Consider the following 20,890-nt stretch of genomic DNA (forward strand, 5'->3'; position numbering starts at 1 on the left):
AAAAGCAGAAGGAAGATTCAACGCCAACTGGAGACTCCAACGTGCTTCAGCAGAGCTCAGGCTGCTGTACCCTTTTCGCAGAAGCATGGCAACTTGTTCTCGGGACCTGTCGCACAGACCTCTCAGCTCTGAATGTGCTCGCAAAACCAACCCAAACCAGCCCAACTTAGAGGCAGGCTGCAAAGACACAGCTTCTGAGTGCTGGAGCACTTGGGGTCAGCAGAGCGCCCAGGTGTGAATGTATACTATGGGGAATGCCTACATTGCCAGATGTTAGCTTCTGCAAGGCTAAATGAATGCTGAAAAAAATGGCACCCTAAAAGTTAAGCAGCAAAAAATAAAATTAACAAGTTAACGTCTCAAGAAATAAACGGTGATGAGTCCTGCCTACGAGAGATGTTGGCTGCCGAAGCCTGGCAGAGCTGGGAGACAACACTGCCTTAGTTCAAGAATTCTTTACTCACTGTCAGTTACATTTCTTGTTGTTTAAAAATGACACTACAGATTCCCCTGGCAATAGCAGAAAATTAATTTCTCTAGACTCCCAGAGTGAAAGCCCAGCTTCTTGTATGGACTCAGTTGATCCAAATGCTACTTTATTTTCCTCTCTCCTCCTTAAAAAAGAAAAAAAATAATCAAACTCCAACTGTAGATATGCAGATATGCAAGCCTTCCATGGCAAGGAAAGAAGATAAAGTTGAAGAGATCATGAGAAATTCAGTATTACAGGTACCAAGCCTCACCAGAAGACAATACAGCACATTTGAGCTTTGCTCCCCTACCTTGCACCTTCAGAAGCCCTGGCTAAGTCCTACTATGAGAGGCATGGGCAGCCCTAGCAAATGCCATCTCCTAGAAAATCCAAGGAACTCGGGGCACAACTCCTGTAGTGTGAGAACATGCAGAAAACACACAAAACAGAAAGCATGTGGAAAGACGATCCCAGAGACATTAGGTGGGAGGGATCTTTGGAGATCCATAATTCTACCCCCCACTCAAGCAGGACCATCACCAATACCAGAACCATCCACTCCCTGGGACTCTTAACTGGATGATTCCTGTTCTTTTGTATATGGCTGTTAACAGTTTATTAAGTGCTTGGGAGTGCCTGCACGGCAAAGAGCCAGAGAGAAGAACAAAACCTATCATCTCCAGGCCCTGCCTTCTAACTTGGACAAGAGAGCGAGCAACACCAGTGAACTGTCCCGTAGCACTGCAGAGGAAATCAGTCCTCTCTCTCAGCTCCTAATCATCAGTGAAAAGGGAATTGTGGCCCAAAGAAAATGAAGTCAGCAGTCCCCAGGAAAAGGTGAAAGGGCACCTCCCTGGCTGGGGCCCTGCTGATGGCACCCCTCCGGCTGTGCAGGAGTCCTTTCTTCTGCACTCATAAAAGAATCCAAGCAAGTCATTTAAAAGTGCCTCAGGGCAGAGCTTGTCACTGGATCAGGTTTGCCCTGCTGAAATAATAAACGAGGTAATGCATAAAACTGCCTTCGATTTGGGATGTTTCATTCATAAAACAGAAATACCAACCGCTTTCCTACCAAATAAACTTCATAGATGGTTTTAAAAAGTCCCCACACCTCTCCTTGCAACAGAGCAGAGCCAAGCAGTAGGGATTCCATGGCACAAGACACAGTCTGTTTCCAAGGACAGCTCTGCAAGTTGAAATGAGAGCTGACAACTTCCAAGTCATTAACTCCATGGGGCATACATTGTAAACAGAACCTACGTACCAGTATATGAATTCAGGTGAACTAGAGCAACGGCCACAAGTGAAGAACTAAACACTATTTTGCTTTTGTTCAGAGTTTCCAGAAAAAAACTTTTATAATCAATTCTCTGCTCCCTTCCACTCATCCTCAGGATACATGGAGCCTGGTGCCGACTATATTTGTGTTGTTAGCTGAAAGAATAGCAGAACATTCCAAGCGTTTAATAACAAAATTCCAGCCTTGTGACACAACCCAGTAATCTCAAGACTGGAAACTAACCTCATATTTCTACTCAGCATAAAACTCTAATCCTAACAAGAGCACTGCTCTTTTTATTTTGCCTGAACCTTTTCTAAAGACATGTATCTCACAAATTAAGAAAGTTACCATATATCAGGTTGAACAGGGATGTGTTACCTATGTACATATGGTGTCTACAAATTGGTAGATTATGATAACACAGAAACTGCTAAAACTAGTTATGGTTATCTGTATGCTCTTACACAGAACAGGTTGTAGCTGGATGAGCTGATGTAGTAGCAACTACTGGTCCCCCACCACCTTGGGACCCCTCTCAGGACACTCCTATGATGAGGAAACAAATGGAGTTGCACAGTCCTAGGAAAACCATGGCTGGGCGCAAGCATGCACGTAACAATTCTAATCTAGTATCACAACTACAAAATGGCAAGACAAGAGGCTTAGCAAGCCAAGACCCTGGGTTCAGGCCAGGGCAAAATATGCATTATAGATGTGTCTAAGGACTCATCAAGACCTCTGCAAAAAACAGGGAACAAACTCTCCCAAATTCCAGTTGGTGTTTCAACCACTGTTGCCTTGATCATTTCCATCACCAGAACCCAAGCAGCTTCTCACTACTGCAGCTGTCCTGGCTTCAACACCACTCTGGCTTGCAGTACAGAAAATGCTATCAAACACCTGGAATTCCATTTTAAAACAGCTTTTACTGTCACTAACTGCACTGCAGATGTGAGGATGTGCCTGACAAAGCTGTAGCACAAGCCTATGCTGTATCCCAGCATAGAGAGCAGAATTGCTAATCTGTCTTGACTTATGAGTCACAAACCAGCAGAAAAATCACGTCACTGCACGCAGTCCTGTACAGCTGCATTATGCGATGCATAAAACTGCAAATGACAGTGTTCCAGGGGAAGAGAGAAGCAACAGTATGTTACACTAGCAGAAGTGATTTGTGCACAGGGTACATTTATTCCTATACCCAGATGCACAGAAGTTTTACACCTATTAAATAAATACTCAGTTAACTATTCTGATTATTGGACTGCTACCATGTGTAAGTGTTTAACCAGAGGGTTCAAGCAATTTTGTGCTGTCTTGCCCTGGCACTACAATGTTTTCTGCAAAGTTCTCTCTGCTTTCCTGTAATGGGCGTATTTCGCAAAGGCCATGATCTGGCAATTTTAATGTACAGAATATACAGAAGCATCACTTAGGAAGAAACAGATTTAGCTTCAACCTTGACTAGGTCATCTTTTGTATTGCAAGGAAAGACACTCAGTGTTATAAACGGTCTTACACATAAAAGGCCAGTACTGAACAACCACTACACTTACTCTGCGAAATGACACCACATAGAATGTATCTTCCCTTCTTCGAATGGCTTCAAAGAAGTCTTGATAGCTCCTTGGAGAGGCATAATACACTTGCAGCTCATTCCCCGAGTTCCTGCTGAAATAAAAAAAGGGGAAGGTAATTATTTTAGACAAGAAAGTTAACTTCGGTGAGACAATGACTTTAAAGACCTGCTTTGCAAAAAGACCTGCTCTTCATCCATTGAGGGGAGCACAAGGAACATTAAACACAGGTGACAACAGTGAAACTACTGGGTCTTTTCTGAAAGTTCAAGGTGCTTTAAAGGTCTTGCTGCAGGAAACTTTTCCAGGCTTGATTTGATTCATGCTTTTGAGGCTGGCAAAAACCTGCTTGCTAGCTCAACAGAGAAAAAAATATGTTTCAAATCAACCTACAGTGTCTGAAAAAATGTGATGACTTCTGAAAATAGATTTTAGCAAATTTAAGATTGAAATGTCATTCTGAAATAAAAAAAATCTTTTTTTTTTTTTTTTTTTTTTTTACTGCTAAGGATCCAAACCACTCAAATTGAAAGAAGTGTAAAGTTAAGCATAAACAGAGCTTTTCATTTACTGTCAAGTGACAACCTCATCTTCTCTCTCACTCACTTTTTTCCTTTTTTTTGGTGTCTCTTTGGTCAAGTCAGATTTCCTTTCGATTTTCAATTTAGACAGTAGAGCAAAAATAAAAGATATTAATATAATTCTGGGTTATCTTTTTCACAATTCTCGTCTTACACATATCAGACATGAGGAAAAGACACTCTGTCTAAACTAAGTAAAGACACTGGCAAGTCATACAACCATGGTACTTATCCATTGTTTATCTTGGAAAAGCGAGAAATTCCCAGCACGTATTGCTATCGTACACTTCCCCAATCCCATTCAAAAATAACACATTTAATCAAATTGGAAGGCTGTACTTACACAAACCATTAGCTGGCCCTTCAACCAGTGATTTCAATTCTTTCCCCCTTTAATAGCATACTGTCTGTTTGCAGGATTTGTGGCAAAAACACTGATCAGACTATCCCTCCCAAGCTGTCTTCTGCTGACCCAGATTTTAAACTATGGTGCATGACTTGGATTTTTTGGTATGTTTCTAAAAGATACGTAACTATGCACCCAAAACAAGGCACAAATCTATCACCAAGTGATTTTCTTCAGCAGCAGCAATAGTAGACCATCATTATCTCCTCTCTTACTGCTAGTACAGTCCTGTTGCAATCGAATGACTGCAGCTGCCAAGCCAGTCGCCCTTTAACAGAACTGGGGGTGTAAATCCTGGGGGATCAAGAGTAGGCAGCTCTGCCCTATATGCCTCTTTAGCAGAACTATGCAAGTGAGGAATCAGATCACATCTTTCGCACACAGGAAATAAAGACTGGAGCTAATTTGAGCTTGATTACTCATTCATAAAAACACGTAGGCCCACCAAACCACCCCTGAGATTCAGCATCGAAGTTTTACTGTGATAAAAGGCATCAGGCCCACGCATTGCTCAGTAAACACATCCTGAAAACTGAAACAGGTCCCAGAGATCCGTTTGCTCGCCCACACTCCAGAAGATACAGCTAGACCTAAAAACCAGCCTTTTCTAATTCTAAATCCAGCCATGGGAGAAAATTGTTCCAAAGCACTTGGAAACCACTGGGCCTTTACAAAACTCTCTTGAGCCCACGGAATGAGTCTAATACTAGTCCTAAATTCCAAGTAAAGACAGTGGACCACCGGTATTACATCATACCTACCTTTGGGCATTTAAGGGTACCCACTATGGACTGCTCCACGAAAGGAAGGGAGGCACTTAAGATCTAAACAGGTGGAAAGCCACCAGTTGTTTTAGTAATACCTTACCATATTAGAAGAAAAAGCACCATATTAAATTGTGTATCCAAAACAGTGGTGCAAAGCCTAGCCATTAAAAATTAATCACTGGTATTAAAAATTAAAAGCCTTGACTGTACACTCCAAAAAAGGCACTTGTATCATTAATAAAAGCTTCAGGGCCACCTACAACCATTTATGGTAGGTATCAGGAAACCTACAAGTGGTTTAGTTTTTGGTTTTACACATTTGCAGAGACACTGCTAGTGCATTAACAGTTCTCCAAAGGCAATGCCTCAGGGGTAGCACCACTGACAGAACTGAATGAAGAGCACCTTTCCTGTCTTTCCAATAGATGATGAGGCACAAGCACTGCAGAGAAGCACATGGGTGGCTGGCAGGCAAGCTGAATGTGAGTCTGCAGGGTGTCTGGGAGGCAACTGTATACTGGGCTGGCACTACAGTCAGGGCCTGGAGTGTAGGTTGTACAAGGGGAGACAGAGGAAACTGGGCTTGTTTAATCTGGAGAAGAGGAGGCTGAGGGGGCTGTAATTGCAACCCTCAGCTTCTTAACGGGGGTTACAGTGGAGATGGTGACAGTCTCTTATGACAGAGACACACAGTAAACCTGAAGTTAAACCAACTTTGAGTAGGAGGTTGGATCTCTAGAGGTCCTTTACAACCTAAACTATCTTGTGATTCTATGATTTCATGGAGCATCTAATAGCTGATGGCTCTGGGAGGAACTGGAAGTCTGTTCTATGTTCTTAGCAGTTCCAGGACAGTCACAGCATGCAGCTGCCATGACTCACTGGTCCTGTTCATTTAAACACCATTCATTTGAAAAAAAACTCACTTCCTTCTGAGCACACCAGATTATTCCACATAGAGCTGTGTGACGTTGCAGACTGCTTCTAATAATCCAGATTTATTTTTTTTTAAGAGTAACACAAGCATATATATTAAACTGCCTTATCCTATGAGGCTTGTTCATCCAGTCTTCAGTTAAAACAGACATCCTTCATCTGCCTGTAGAACTTAAAAAAGCTTTTCTTTTTTTCTTATTAGTCAAGACATCAAAATTTGGCAGTCTGGTTTCCGTAACATTTGCCTGCAGTTTGCTATTTTCTCCCAGCCTGATCCTGCTTTTAAAGCTGCAATGCAAACTGAAGGGCCACAGCTGTCCTACTTTCAACGGCAACATTTCAGGTGTTCTTCTCAACAAAAAGTCCCGTTTTTATTCCATTCTGTTCTCTGTCCTCTTTGGCACTTCAAAACAAATATCCTTTTGAACACTGTCACAGAGAATTCAGGAGAGAATTTTCATTTCCCTAAGCTTTTCTCTCCAGTTCTTCCTGTGCTCAGGAAAAGACAGCATAGGTATGCAGGAGGGAGGACAGGGGCAATCAGGAAACTTCATGTTATTGTGTTCTACCAATCAGAAGGGAAAATGAGCAGACAAAGACAAACCACACAAATAACATGTAATGATACTCTAACTTTGTCAAAATAATTTGGTATTAGCTATAATGGCTACTCTTGAAGATAGTGACAGCAAACCTTTCTCTTACGGGACTCCCGGCTCTTCGAACCTTCTTATAAACTAATGACGTACCTCCACATAATCCCAAGACAACTGCCCCTTTTTTTTCCCTTAAGATTCAAATCTGCTTAGGAAGGGACCCTGCAGATATCTTAAGACTCACTGGTAGAAAGACACCAGAAGTGTGGTGCTGTGATACAGGGTTTCTTTAAGTGTAGTTTGAGTCATTAGAAGCAGTTATTTGCTAAGGGACAGAAATTAGATAAATAAATGTAGCTAGCATCCAGCTTAAGAATCATGACAACAAGGTGAAAAACTGGCATTTTTTACCAGCTGCTGGTGAAAAAACTAGGTTATTAAGTAGAAAGCAATAACAAAGCAGTTTTTCTGCCTTACCTGAGGCTGGTGTCTGTGTAAGGCATGGCCATTAGCGGGAATCTGCCTTCTCACTGAGGGAGCTCTGGAAAAGGGGGAAATCAAAAAGATGACACAAACTGAAAAAAATAAGCATTTTCTTGGTTGGCACTACATAAAACATGAATCACATCTGTAGCAGAGTGAATATATAATGGGATGCTGAGGTTAATCAAGTGTCCTGAACAAGAAATGTATGTTTTTTCATCGGTGAAATGTGAATAAATGAAATAGTAGCCAGTAATCAGGCTGGAGCCAAAGAAAAAGCAAGTGTTTTAACACAGCCAAATTTAAAGTCACACGTTTTAGAGACAAAGAAGTGAAGGTGTCACCAAACACAAACAGTTGCACATATTGTGTCTTCCATGTGCAAAATTTTGTATTACTGATGTCATATTTGCAGAGTTCTTCTGAGGTCACACCTACTTGCACCTGTGCCAAAATATACTACCCACAACACACTTGTGGTGTTTGAAACACTAGAAGCACCCAAATTCTCCCTACTTAAATGTTCTACCATTCTCCTTTGGACAACAGGGAGAAGACTCTGAAGTTTAATATTCAATAATTTTTATCTAGAAAAGTGTGGTATTTCCCATATTGTTACGGTCAATTCCTTTTAAGGCTGTTACTAGCTCTTAATCAAGCGAAATACTGAAAATTCATCCTCACTATCAATATGCCACGTAGATGAAAGGGATTTAAAAAATGGGAAACATGAGCACAAATCTCGTAATTCTGTAGTCTTACCAAAAATGTATATCTATAGGAAAAATGTGAAAAATTGAAATAGAAATATTTCAACAAAATCAATCAGCTGTGCTCCTAACCAGGAGCCAGATGAATGTGCTGAGGTTATATTTCTCTGCATTAACCACCTGTTTATCCTGATCCTTACACAGCCTTACAGAACAAGTCATAAAAGCCATTTTAGAAAACACTGAACATATTTTCATGACTGCTGAAAAAAATCAAAAACTTCTAGCCCGAGAGCAAGAAAGGAAGAACTTTGACAACATAATAACAACCAAGCCCAGCAATTTAAAATTGGAAGTGTTAGGTACCCCTAATTACAGGCACCATTGCTACTTTGTCTATAATGACAAGTGCAGACAAGGAAGAGAGAATATTATGTTGTGCTGTCTGAAATTACCTTGTCATGCTACTTACTCACCAGTATAAACCTGCCTACCTGCACAACCCGGTGCTTTCTGCTGTTGGCTATTGACAACCTTCTAGATCTCGTTCGTTCCACTTCATGTCTATGAACCCATCCTCGAAGTTCGTGATTCAGCCTAGAAAAAGCCACAGTGTTAACAGATGTTTCAAAGAATTTTTTAATTTTAGAAAAACAGTTTACTAGTCACTACAAAAACACTGTAGATTACTACTCTTCTACCTTATGATAACTTATTTTTAGTACCAGAATAAGAAAATATAATTGCAAGATTAAATTTATGAGGGGATTTGTAAGGAAGTATCGACAAAGTATTGAGATCATGGATGTTTCAATGTAAGCAGATACAGTACTTTCTTTTGCCCAGTGAAAGTAATTTTGAAGTTACTGGAAGGACTACTGAAATTTAAAATCAAAAGTTGAGCAGTTCAGGACAAAATATTGGTTAAGAAGGCTAAAATACAGCAAATAAGTTTGAGAGAAAGAATGGACAAAGCAGAATGGAGATAAGGTTAGAGACACACTCATATCTTTGTTAAAAGTGGAGCTAGATGTTTTCTAACACTGAATAAAGCACATCTGCAATGTCAGGCTGAGTCTACTTGTATTGGAACCCAAAAAGTAGGAGACCACCTTTTATGTATTCAAATGGAACAGGCTTTTAGCTGGACTTGATTTCTCTTTCAAGTCATGAAAAACTTCTAGGCAATCAGAAAATTGTTATTCAGTTATTGCTAAATGACCAGTGTGAAAACTGAGTGAAAATCATTACTGAAAACATTAAAATATGTCAAAGATCCAAGTCGACCTCCTGTCTCCATGGTAGTAGACATTGTACAGCACAGACACTTACAGAGGCAGTGGTCCCATACTGGATGAATACTATGAATGAACAATAACATCATTCACAGCTGTCTGTCCCCAACACACGATTTATATCTAAACTCCTAATGAGAGCTTAAATGCTCAGAAAAGATTGTTGCTCACCTCAGTGACTCTGTGCGGTTAATCAGGGGTTGACAGGGGGGAGGTGGTGGTGAAATATATAACAGTGGTTCTTCTGAGACTATCATCAGTGCTTTGTTATCAGATACAGAATGATCATATCTGGGGGAAAAAAAAAAGAAAAAAACACCAAGAAATCCATTAAAATATTTTTCACGAACCTCTGACCAAATCCAGAGAATAAGCACTACCATCAGCAAACCCACAAAGGTTACAGCTGCTCCTACGGGACTTTTGAAACAGGTGAATGACAATTTCTACCAAACATCCAATGGTCTCAGTCAAGTTCCCAAAGGGGTCTGATAGCACTCAACACAGGGAAGACAGATGAGCATCAGCAGATGTTGGATCTCTTCCCAAACAGGCCAAATATTGAAAGAAAATGAAGCCTGTAAAATATTCTTCATAACATGTAATCTATGAGAACTCTGCAGAGGCAACTTTCTTTTTCATTCCAGAGCCATGCAAGACTTGCTACAGAAATACTAAATTTATTAGCCACTAAAACCATGCAGATGTAAAGACCATGAGCCATATGACAATGACGCAGCCTTAAACTATATTAAAACTGAATGGAGAGGATTTACATCTCCCCAACAGTCTCCAGCAGCTAGCCTGGCTTTGATAAAAAGTGAAAAGAGCATCTATTTCAATACAAAATCCACAGCACTCTCAGCAAAGCAAAGACTAATATTCCTTTCTCCTGATTACCTGTACCTCCTGAGGAGTTGCCTACTTATCACCAAATACCTATTATCGTTTCCTCTCTTGATAGGGTATCAATATAACAGCCTTAGTCCTCTTGGTTTTGACAAAGACTTGCAGCTCCTAAACCTCAACTTCTTTCTGAAAAATCAGGTGTAAAAATTTATGAAAGGCTTATTCACATTCCCTTCCCATTCCCGGCTTTCTCTCCATCTTCATATCTGCTTATCCTGTTTACTGCATCTAGAACTGATAAAGAGAATATGCAGCAAAGAGCTCACAGCTTGCCAAAAAACAAGGTGAAAGAAGAGGAGGTACAGGCATAACATCCTAAGACAACCACTCTACCACTACATCACGTAAGTCATGATCTGAAACGTGCCACACAGGACACAAAGCCCTCACCGTGGCTACAGCCTTAAAATGCTCTTGATTTATTGCCTTCTTTCTGCATGGCAAAACACATCAGGGCTTTTTGCACATCTGTGCCTGGCTTTGTTCAACCAGCCAAAACACTCTACTGGAAAGGGACAATCTGATAGGATAAATCTTGTAAGGGGAAAACATGAGCTGGATTAGCCAGACTTCAATCTGGAGACAATTATATGTTCACTTACGCACTGAATGCTAGAGATCTAGGAAGCTTGAAAGCAACTATATAATTAAATAATGGGTAAGCATAAGGATGGACTCAGAGATTTCTAAAAAAGTACAGTGCTAAGTTCAGAGTACATTCCTAATTGTTAACTTCCCCAGTCTTCCCTTGAGCAACTAAGAAAATAAATACTGCCACCTGAAAAGTAAGAAGAGATAGATAATATGACAAATACCATAACTATGCAAGCTAAAATAAAGATCAGGAAAAAAAAGCAGACAGATGAAAAACTGAAAAAGGTCATGAAAATCTTCACGACATACACCTGTTTATATGCTCTCTTCCACCACACTCTCCCTAAAACTGTACAGCAATACAGTACGGCCACGTGTACGCTTCTGAAGCACTACGTACTGGGTAATCTTGGAGATGAAACATCGGAATAATTTGAAAAGCAACATGATAAACTTTATTAAATAATAACAAAATAAAAGAAACCAGCTTTCAAAACACTGTGTGTGTAAACTCAGTTGCTCTATAAGAGCAGCAATAACACTGGCCAAAAAGGTTAGCAAATGGAAGGGCAGTGAGGTCTAAAAGCACCATTGCTTTCTGCCACTCAAACACGTTCAAGGTTCCATCTCACCTATCACTCTTCTCAGGAATGATGTTGCCAGGTATTTTCTGAGCTGTGCTGGACTCCTGGCTAGCTGAGAACTCCAGAAGATTTCTAGTCCGGTGGCTGGAACTCGCAGTGGAATCAACTCCATTGGGATCCTTTTCGAACACACTGGAAAAAATAAGAACCATAGCAAAACATACCACACAATATAAAGGGTCTGCAAGACACTTTACTGTAAGGTGTTAAATACTCAGGTGGCTAAGTTTCCAGCTGCTGCTATGTTACATGGATAAGGTTCATGTCATATCTAATGTAAAAATACAATGTCTTATGTCATTTTATTACTGTCATTCAAAGCACTAGTAGACAGAAAAGCAATTCTGTTCTCTTCTTCAGTTTTAATTGTTCGAAGGACTTTGATGCTCTGGTTTTCACGTTCCCCCATAAGCTTCACCTGATGAAACTGAGATCCATCTGTTTGTAACCCAGATCTACAGGTATAAGAAAATCACCCATACTCAAAGAACTCCTGAAATTTAACCTTCATCAGCCTCAAAGCACAATTGACATAGTTTATATGAATACAATATGTAAGGAAAATATAGCTACCAAATTCCGTGCAGCTGCAAGCCTGGAATATTATGCCAGACATCTAAAAAGCTATACACAATCTTACACATGTTCAATTCTACTTGGATTTAGAAACATTGGCAGGGCTGACAACCCCATCTAAGTAGCAGCAGCAGCTGATGGTCGCAGACACCCTGTCGTTTTGGTCTGTGCTCCACTGATTGAAGGACCTTGCCCTGGGGGCTGCTCAGCCAGCCAGCCATGCAGCACAGGAACGCCGCGCTGCTCTCCACGCAAAGCAAGGCAGCAGCATTTCCCACCTGAGCTGGATAAACGACCAGACAACGGCTATACAAGATAGACTGCATCCTATTCCAGAAAGGGGATTCACAAGTGAGAAATCCTGAATGCATAAAAGCAATACTTCAAGATATCCTCTCCAGAGGTTAGCTTTACTCTTTCATAAACATGGTTGCTTCCTGAAATATGTATAAATATGATATATGTACAAAATCAAGTCCTAACCTTCTTAGCCAACAACAGCAGAGCAGCAGTAACACAGCACAAATACAAAATACAAGACCCCAGCATGCTGATGAGATCTTTGCCATGCGTGTTGACCACTGACTACAGAGGACATTTTAATTCATGACCCACATCTCCAGTGCTGCAGAGTGTATACTCTGCAGGGGGAAATATCATTTTCTTATGTGTTACATGGCATCACTTTGCAACAGGCAATGAACACAAATGGAAATAACAGAGAAAGGCAAGAACTAGCAAGGAGGGCAGATCAAATACTCCAGAACTAAGCAGAAGGCACACAGACATAGTTGCCTAGCGATCCCCTCTCTTTTGCCAACACATTTGCGCTCCTGTTAACAGTAACCCAGGTCTCCCCGTGAGTAATTGTGTCACTTTCTGTGGAACCACTGGAGCCAGGGCGATCCCAGATCCAGGCTGACATAGCTTGGACTGCCTCCTCTCCTTCAGGTTTCCAGGCAGCAGCACAGAATCAAGACAGCAGAAATGCTACGGCCTCTGTTTTCACTAGTGACAATGGGCAGAAAAGTACTTACAGCTTCCTTACTGTATATGTACACTAGCATCCCAATGTTTCATTGCTTCTGCTGCATAGTATGGAAAGCTGGATGGTTTATTTACAGCCTCAGACACCAGGCCATACCAGGCTATCCAATCTTACAGAAATAATCTCCACTATCTACTATATTTTATGAGATCATGTTTCTTCTATTTCCATGAAAGCATCAGCATAGCTGGCAGCATCTCAAGCCCAGAACCGGAGCTCAAAACTAAGGCTGATGCTTAAAGGGATGCCACATGTTCCTGCTGGAAGTCACTCATCTGTGAAATGTCTTGTCTCTACCTAATTTGGAGCCATGTCAGCTAAAAGTATATGGAAGTTTATTCATGAAAGCAAGAATATCCATTAGAAGATCCGAAAGTTTTAACTCTCCCGCAAACCACTTCTTCACAGCCTGAAGTATATCAGCCATCCAGCGTGCTGATGGACCTATCGGGTCTGGTGTTTTACCCTATCCTACTTCTCTCCTTTCCTGTTCAAAATGACACCTTGACCAGAGAAACTTTCCATGTAATTACTTAGTTAAAGCAGACAAAAACCTAATCAGAATTGTAATAAGTTTGCATTTTTCTGTGATGGTTCTTCCTTCCTATTTGCCTCCTTCTGCAAAGGCGATTCTTGTTATTTCACATTCCACCTTGGCAAGGTGACTAGTCTGAGGTGAAGCACCGCATGCAACAAGTTGCTACTCCAGTTCACCCTGAACTCTGAACAAAAGTAGAGAAATCCAAATCAAGTCCATCAAGGACAAAGATAAGCACTGCTCTGCAATCACAGCCAATCTTCAGATTTTGTAACTTAATTGTTTTAGCTGTACACCCACTCAAAACCATACACACTTCATTTCAGAGAGGAAATGTTTATTTTTACTCTTCTCATGCTTAGAACACCTTAATCTTTTCATCAAAATTAAATTTCACTTTTGGCTGCAGCTAAGTATGGGATGCTTCAACCTGAAAGAAGATATCTTCAGCAGCAAAAGACAATGAAGGAAGCAAACAGAGTATGTTTTGCCATCCTTACAGACACGAACTATGGCTCCCACTTGAGAACATGGCATCAACTAGAGGACAAAATATGGTATTATTTATGGTATTTATTCCAATGCCCTTTCCTTTATCAGGATTGTTATTTTTCCACCAAATGCTTCTTTTGACGCAGGGCTAGCAGCAACTTTTGCCTTAAGCTACATGGGCTACATTCGCCTTCCCTTTTCCATTCTTTTTTTTTGGACCTTGAAAATGATCAAAAGTTTCCTTCTCAAAATTCAAATATGTCTGACAAAAAAATACTTCCCTTCCTTGCATCTTTGGTTTGTGGCAATGACCCAAAATCAAAAGAACTTTCATTTTGGGTAAGGAAAAAACCTGCAACTCAAAACACTGGCCTGCTTCCACCTTCTAGTCACTTGAGGAGTTTTGTTAGTTTTTTCCCCATCCGAATAGAAGACATCAGTTTTCTGTTGTATCATATCTTCCCTTTCCTTTCTCCCATCAGAGGTCACTTGTGGAGTTTGTAAATAGGGCTCCATCTTCAGGTAATAGACAGGAGAGGACATGTAGGTAACGGTCTATTACGCTCTGACTTCTCACTCTGAAACACCTTTCCCTGCCAAGAGGGTACATGAGGTTATGACACAGGCTATCAGAAATATTCCTCCTTTGACATCTCAAATTGCCACGGAGGGAAAAGCATTATTTAGGACCAAGGAATCCCTTTAGCAGCTGGGATGAATAACGGGCGTCTCCTGCAGAGCTACATCTGGAAACACCTGCCCACCTGAGGCACAGTGAGCCAGGTAGAACAGCAACAATATGGGAACGGGAAGGGTCTACAGAACAGATCCCAACACCATGACACTGAAGATGAAGTCAATACTGAGCACTTAAAAACATCAGGGCTAAAAACATTGAAAAAAAAAAAGGTAAATGATCCCATTCAGAAGGAAAAAAGCTTCTGAAAAACAGTATTTTCAGCTAAGATATCAATAGTTGCTTAAAAAAAATAGTTTTAATATGACAGATGGTAAAAGCATGGATAATTATTTCATTCTGTTGGGCTACAAGATGAGAATTTGGAAAAGAAAGAGCACTTGGGTACATATGCTCTGAACAAGTCCTACTATTTGCAGGAATTGAGTTACTGCCCCACATTAAAAGTCAAGAAACACTGGAGCTGAGAAATAGTTTTACTGGACAAGACGACCAGTTAGAAGTTGGAAGCTGAAGCCTTTTCTGTTTGGTCACACTTACACATCTGGGGTGCGTACCAAGGCTTTGCAGCCTGCATATGGACATCCCAGATATCGTGAGCATTAAAGGATTTTCGCACAGCTACAAACACCCAGTCCAAGCTGGCTGAGCTATCGGCTCGTTTAAGATGCAAAACCAGATCCAAGGGAAAAAAGAACGAACCACGAAATACTTCATGCAGATGTTTGTTCAGAAGTGTAGATAAATTTGATTATAGGAGGGAAAGAAAAGCAACACTCCTGTCAGTTTCTCCAGGCATTCAATGGCACCTGATATTTTAGCTGTATTTTTACTTCTTTGGTTTGAATGTCAGTTTGATAAATGTGAAAGCAAGTCTTGCCAGGAGCCCAAACTAAATTTCGTTTGTAACTCTGGCTGAACAAATCCTGTGCACTTCAAGTTTTGAATACTGACATTTCAGTTGTACAGTAATTTGTAGACGAAAGCCAATAGTGATATCATAACAAAGAGTTTTCTGAGGATAGAACCACCTCTTAATATAAGCTGGGATGTTTCCAATGGGCTAAAGTTGACATTGCAAGGAGACACCAACCGAGGACCTTGTCCTCTTCCTAACTGATTCCAGACAAGGCTGCCACAGTGCCAAACGCTCTGTGGAAAGTACTTCTCGTTTCTCATTCCCGAGGAGGGCACCATTTGCTGACAGCGAGGCATTACCTTGTCCTGCCAGGCTGCTCCAGAGCTATCCTCTGCAAGCCCTGGGCTGGTGAGAGGAGCCAGGCCTCTTTCCTGTGCTGGGGAGGATAAGGCAAGCAACTCAAACTGGAGGGATGATCTCTTTAAAAAGTGATTTGTTTTAATAAAGCTGTTAGAAAAGAAAGGAAGAAAGCAAGTATTGACACCCAGAGCATTTATTTTTGCTTATAAAACTATACACATTTACTTGGAAGTGGGCTGGCCTTTATTGCCAAAGCTTGGGCAGGGCTGATGCAAGCAGTCTCAACTGCAACACTCGTTCAGGGCAAAAACTCTCTGTATTTCACTCCCAGCCCCAGCAGATGAACGCACGGAGAAAAGGGTAAGTGATCAGCGAGTGCACCTGGCATTCTGTGCAGGCCTTGCAACTGCACCAGCAGCGGCAGGACAAGGCAAGAGAGCACAGTCAGGCCAAGGCACAACTCTGCCAGGATGAACATGTGGCTGTGATCAGTAAAGGAAGCAGGAAAAAGATATATGGAAAGCTATTGAGATTTGCAAAAAAGCAGAGAAACGATCCTTTTCTATCCTTCACTGAGTGCAAAAAAGGCCAGGATTGGATGAATTCAGAGTAAGAAACTCACCCTGTCGTACAGCCCACCGTTTGTGGTTCTCTGTTCTCAGAACATCTTTTAGAGATGCTTCAGCAGTCGGCTCAAGGTTAGACAACGCTATCCAGCCTGCAGCTGAAGGAAATCACGGGCCACGGGTACAATGTTTAATGCTGACAGTTCAGCACCACTCCCAGCTCGGGCACCAGCTCAGCTGGAAGGTGGCAATGGCCAAGCAAGGAGCCTGGCTGGGGAGCTGCTCCTGCATTACACTACAAGCCACCCGTGGTTTCAACTAACCTGCCCGACCTCGCACTGGAATGGAGCGAGGAAGGAGCACACACACAGTCAGGAAGAACTGATAGGGCAACAGGAAAAAAAATACTGAGTTTCGGTTGCTAGTCATTGCCCTTCATTTTAGGCAGATGCCAGACACGTGGCTTTAGCTTGGAAAGCACATATTACTCTGGGGTGTTTTCAAACACGCCACAATACTGCTCAATCTCACAACTGAGCTCACCTCCCAGAACAGCACAGTGGTGAGATCCAGACCATGCTGAGACCGTGGCCCAGGGCTGGCTGCTGTGGGTGGGATCGGCACTGACAAACCTGAGCACACAACATACAGCTCAAACACCTCTGCAGCAACACAACACTTATGTGTTATGGTAACAAGATTAGCTCCTTTGCCTGCACAGCTAATGCTGCCTTTAAGGGAACTACAAAATTATTTCTCCAACTTTCCAACATTCCACCACCAAAGTATCCCTAGGCTCCTGCTTGCTCTAAGACGAGTCTGTTTCTTTAATCAAGGAGTCCAGCATTAAGGCTCAAACAATAGCAAACTTGCACAAAAACACTGCTGAATGCACCAAACCTCAGAACAATCCTGCTCTCCCACACACCAACTCGAGATCGCTCAGCTCGAGTAAGGGATCTAAACCATACTGACGCCAACACAGGGGTGCTCAACGGATGGTGCTTTCAGCAGCCCAAACCACACGTGCTCCAAAAGCTCAGCAGGCTACATTAGTACTGACTAGCAGCCTGCAGACTAGGTGAGATGCTCATCTGGGCGCTGGTGAGAGATGTGTGTTTTGCTTACTTCATGCTTACAAACTGTAGATCGTGGCAGCATGCAGCTGAACAACCCTTGGGCAATTTCCTCATTTTTAGTAAAAGATGATTAATCTTACCACTTCTAGACTTTTTTATCCTAATGCTTGTGCTACTAATCTAAGAAATGAGACACACCCTTAAGTCTTTCAAGAGTCAAAAATCACCACTTCTCCATTTGTTGCAGTCTACAACAATAGCAGAAAAATCATGCTTCTCAGCTATCCAGGCTGGTGTCTTTATTTGTAGATTGCTCAGTGGATCTAAATTTTTAATAGATTATTCAGCTTCCAGGACAGCCCTGGAAAGTAGAGGAAAACCCATCAGGACACTCCAGAGAGGAGCTGCAATGAAGTCTCTACAAAAGGCCAATAATTCTATTGCAGCTGCTGTAGGTCAACAGGACACAAGAGATTTTGAAACACCAGCTTCATGTAGCTCCATCAATCATCACATCACTCCACCACAAATACAGCTTAAGAATTCTTGGTTACATCACCAAGTCTGTTTTGCAGTTTGAGAGAGGTTCCAGCCATACAGAGATGGCCAACTTGTAAGAAAAAACAAAAGTAATAAAAAAAATCACACCACCTTCTAAAACTCCCTGTTCCAACCTCTTTGCAGATCTGCCTTTCCTCTCTCCATCTTTTTCTTTGTTTTGTGTCCACTAAACATCTGAAATGGTAGTTAGGACACATTCTGGCTTGATGATATCTTTATGAATGCTCTAAGACTGTTGTTAGATGATGACCACCCTGTAAGCTTGAGCAGACTGATGAGGGGGAAAAAAAAACTAGTTGAACATTTTTCATAGCCAAGAAAATAATGCTAGGGCTGCTAGCAAGTATCTGCTACTACTGTCCCAAGAAGCAGAGATGCAGAAAATTTACCTTTGGCATCTTCTGTGATTCTTCTCCCTTCTCTACTTTTTATACATTAGTTGGGTTAGTTTCCTGCAAATATTTTACTATCACATGCAGGACTTGCATTTAAAAAAAACTAACACACAAGACAATTTATATTCAAATGGGAACCGGTAAGAGAAACATAATAAAGATTCCCCAAATAAATACACTGATTGTTTAGACTAGAACATGTGCTTGGTTTCTTTTTGTTTCAACATTGTGCTTGTTTAATGCATTTTCAGATCTGGTTAGTACCCAGGCACAGTAACACGAATATGGAAATTAAGAAAAGAAAAAGGCATTTAGGAATTTTAACAGTCTGAAAATTTTCAGATTTCATCTTGTAGGTGGTAAAAAAATGCAAACCAAATTAGATGTTTCTCAATGCCAGAAGTCAGCAATCTTTCAAGGGTGCCATGCCAGCTGAGAAGAGAGAGAGCCGTGCTGACCAACACTGGCTCTCACAGAAGGCAAGTGCAAAGACAGGAGACGCTGCATCCCACAGATACCTGCCTCCAGATGTCCCGGTTCCACCTCCCAACCCTGCTGCATGCCAAGGTTTGCGTGCTTGCTGCCTTTTGTGCAAACACAGTGGGTTGCCAATTCCTGTCTTGCACCTCATGGTATGCAAGGCTGGGGCAAGGGGACGACCTCTTCAAGGAATTAAATCAAAATGTACCCTTTTCCCTTCATACACCTCATCAATCATTCTTAAATAATAATAAAAGGAAATTTTTATGGATGTTAAATTCAAATCCAAATAATTCACACAGATTAGAGAATAGTTCATTGACACACAGACGGGAAATTCCTGGATGCCTTTCTTCTAATATAAAGCAAATAGATGAAATAGAAACTTCCATTAATAGGATTCCTGCTAAATCACTCCTGCTGTTAATATTGCAAGTTTCAGTTTTCTATACAAACATCAAACAACCCCAAAAGTTTAGTAACACAGTACAACATATTGCAGAGTTACCACTGACTCTATACAAGCCACTTTCACAACCAGAAAGTATTCAATTCACATTTATGTCCAGTTTATATTTAATTTGACTTACATTTTTTTATCAGAGATAACACGGTGCCATTTCGCAGACTGAAGGATGTTCTGACAAGCTTTTTGGCAATAAACAGACTGGACTAGACTCTCCCCGCAATATTTTCAAACAGATTTTTTTGGTCAATACACCAGTTTCCCTAACAGACTGTCAGCCTTACTCCATATTCCCATGTCCAATGTTACAGATTACTCATCCACATAGTCTATTTGTCAGCATGAAAAAAAAATCTGTCAGCAGAATTTTATCTGCTAAACATGTTTGCCAAGGGCTGCCACATCCTGGACTGCTTCTCATGATCTTAAAAGAGCAGAAGAGCACAGCCTCAGAGTCCACCACAAACATCTCACCGCTTACATACGCAGTCGACAACACTCAAGACCAACAAACAAAATTACACATGAACCGGTGCTAGTACAACACACATCCACTAATGCAAAAGGAAACAGAACTAACGACACAGCCTACCATCCAGATGGGGTCTTTTGGGATGACATGCGTCCAAACACTGCACTGCACCTCTACTGTCCTGCTACAGGCCATGGAGGGTTTGCAGGACTGCCTTTCCTTCAGCTTCACACCTCCTGCCCCAAAAAACCTGACTGCTTCCCTGCCTTCTCTCATTTGATGGAAATAGGCAGCTAAAGAGAAAATCCATACATCTGTTGTTCTATTTTACGTCTAGGCTTCAAAGAATCCTATCACTTCCGATTAAGAAACCGAGAAGCATCTTACAATAAAGCCAGCTAAGGGAATTTCAGTCTGCTACAGAATTTAGGGGGTGAAATTCCCACATCTTTGCCTTTTTTCGATATCATTCCTCTCTTCGCAATGGTTCACTGGTCTTAAATAAAATATTCACTGCTAATACATTTGAATCAAAACTTCCTGTGCCTGAATGCTGTCACACCTCCATACAGGTGTGCAAGTGAGATTATTTCCTACAAAGAAGAAATAGTAACCCTGTCACAAAGTTTCAAATCAAATTTATCTCCACTTGATCACTGAATAGAAATTAGGTATTCCACAGATAGCTAAGTTGGGGGGGCGGGGGGGAAGTACTTTTGCTGAACTATAAGGTGGCATGGATATTTTTACAAAAAAATAAAAATCCTTATTCTGTAAGAAGTTGCAGGAACTGAAAAACATCACATGTATTGGAAGCTTCTGTTGCTAAGGACTAAGCAGACGAGCAGTCATGCATATCATGTTTGTGGAGCCACCATTCAGTGACACCTCTATAAAAGGAAGAAAATGCATATGGGAGGAGTGAAATCTTAAGTAATGGTTTGTATATGCCACATTCTGGGCCTTCCAAAGGGCATTGCACACCCAACATTCACATCACCTTGATACAGTCTAGTATTTTAATTGCAGTGCAAGCATTTATTCTGCTG

General features: G+C 41.3%; 1 protein-coding gene across 1 annotated transcript in view; it reads right to left on the minus strand.

Moving 5' to 3' along the window:
• ATF6 (activating transcription factor 6) overlaps positions 1–20,890 on the minus strand; it is a 79,126-nt gene that overhangs the window by 43,582 nt on the left and 14,654 nt on the right. The window contains 6 exon segments of the mRNA XM_086617374.1: positions 3,311–3,425; positions 7,095–7,131; positions 7,134–7,158; positions 8,305–8,407; positions 9,277–9,396; positions 11,241–11,384. Of these exon segments, the coding sequence (XP_086473500.1) occupies positions 3,311–3,425; positions 7,095–7,131; positions 7,134–7,158; positions 8,305–8,407; positions 9,277–9,396; positions 11,241–11,384 (544 nt within the window).

This window comes from Tauraco erythrolophus, chromosome 10, assembly GCF_009769465.1.
Source record: "Tauraco erythrolophus isolate bTauEry1 chromosome 10, bTauEry1.pri, whole genome shotgun sequence".
Lineage (NCBI taxonomy): Eukaryota > Metazoa > Chordata > Aves > Musophagiformes > Musophagidae > Tauraco > Tauraco erythrolophus.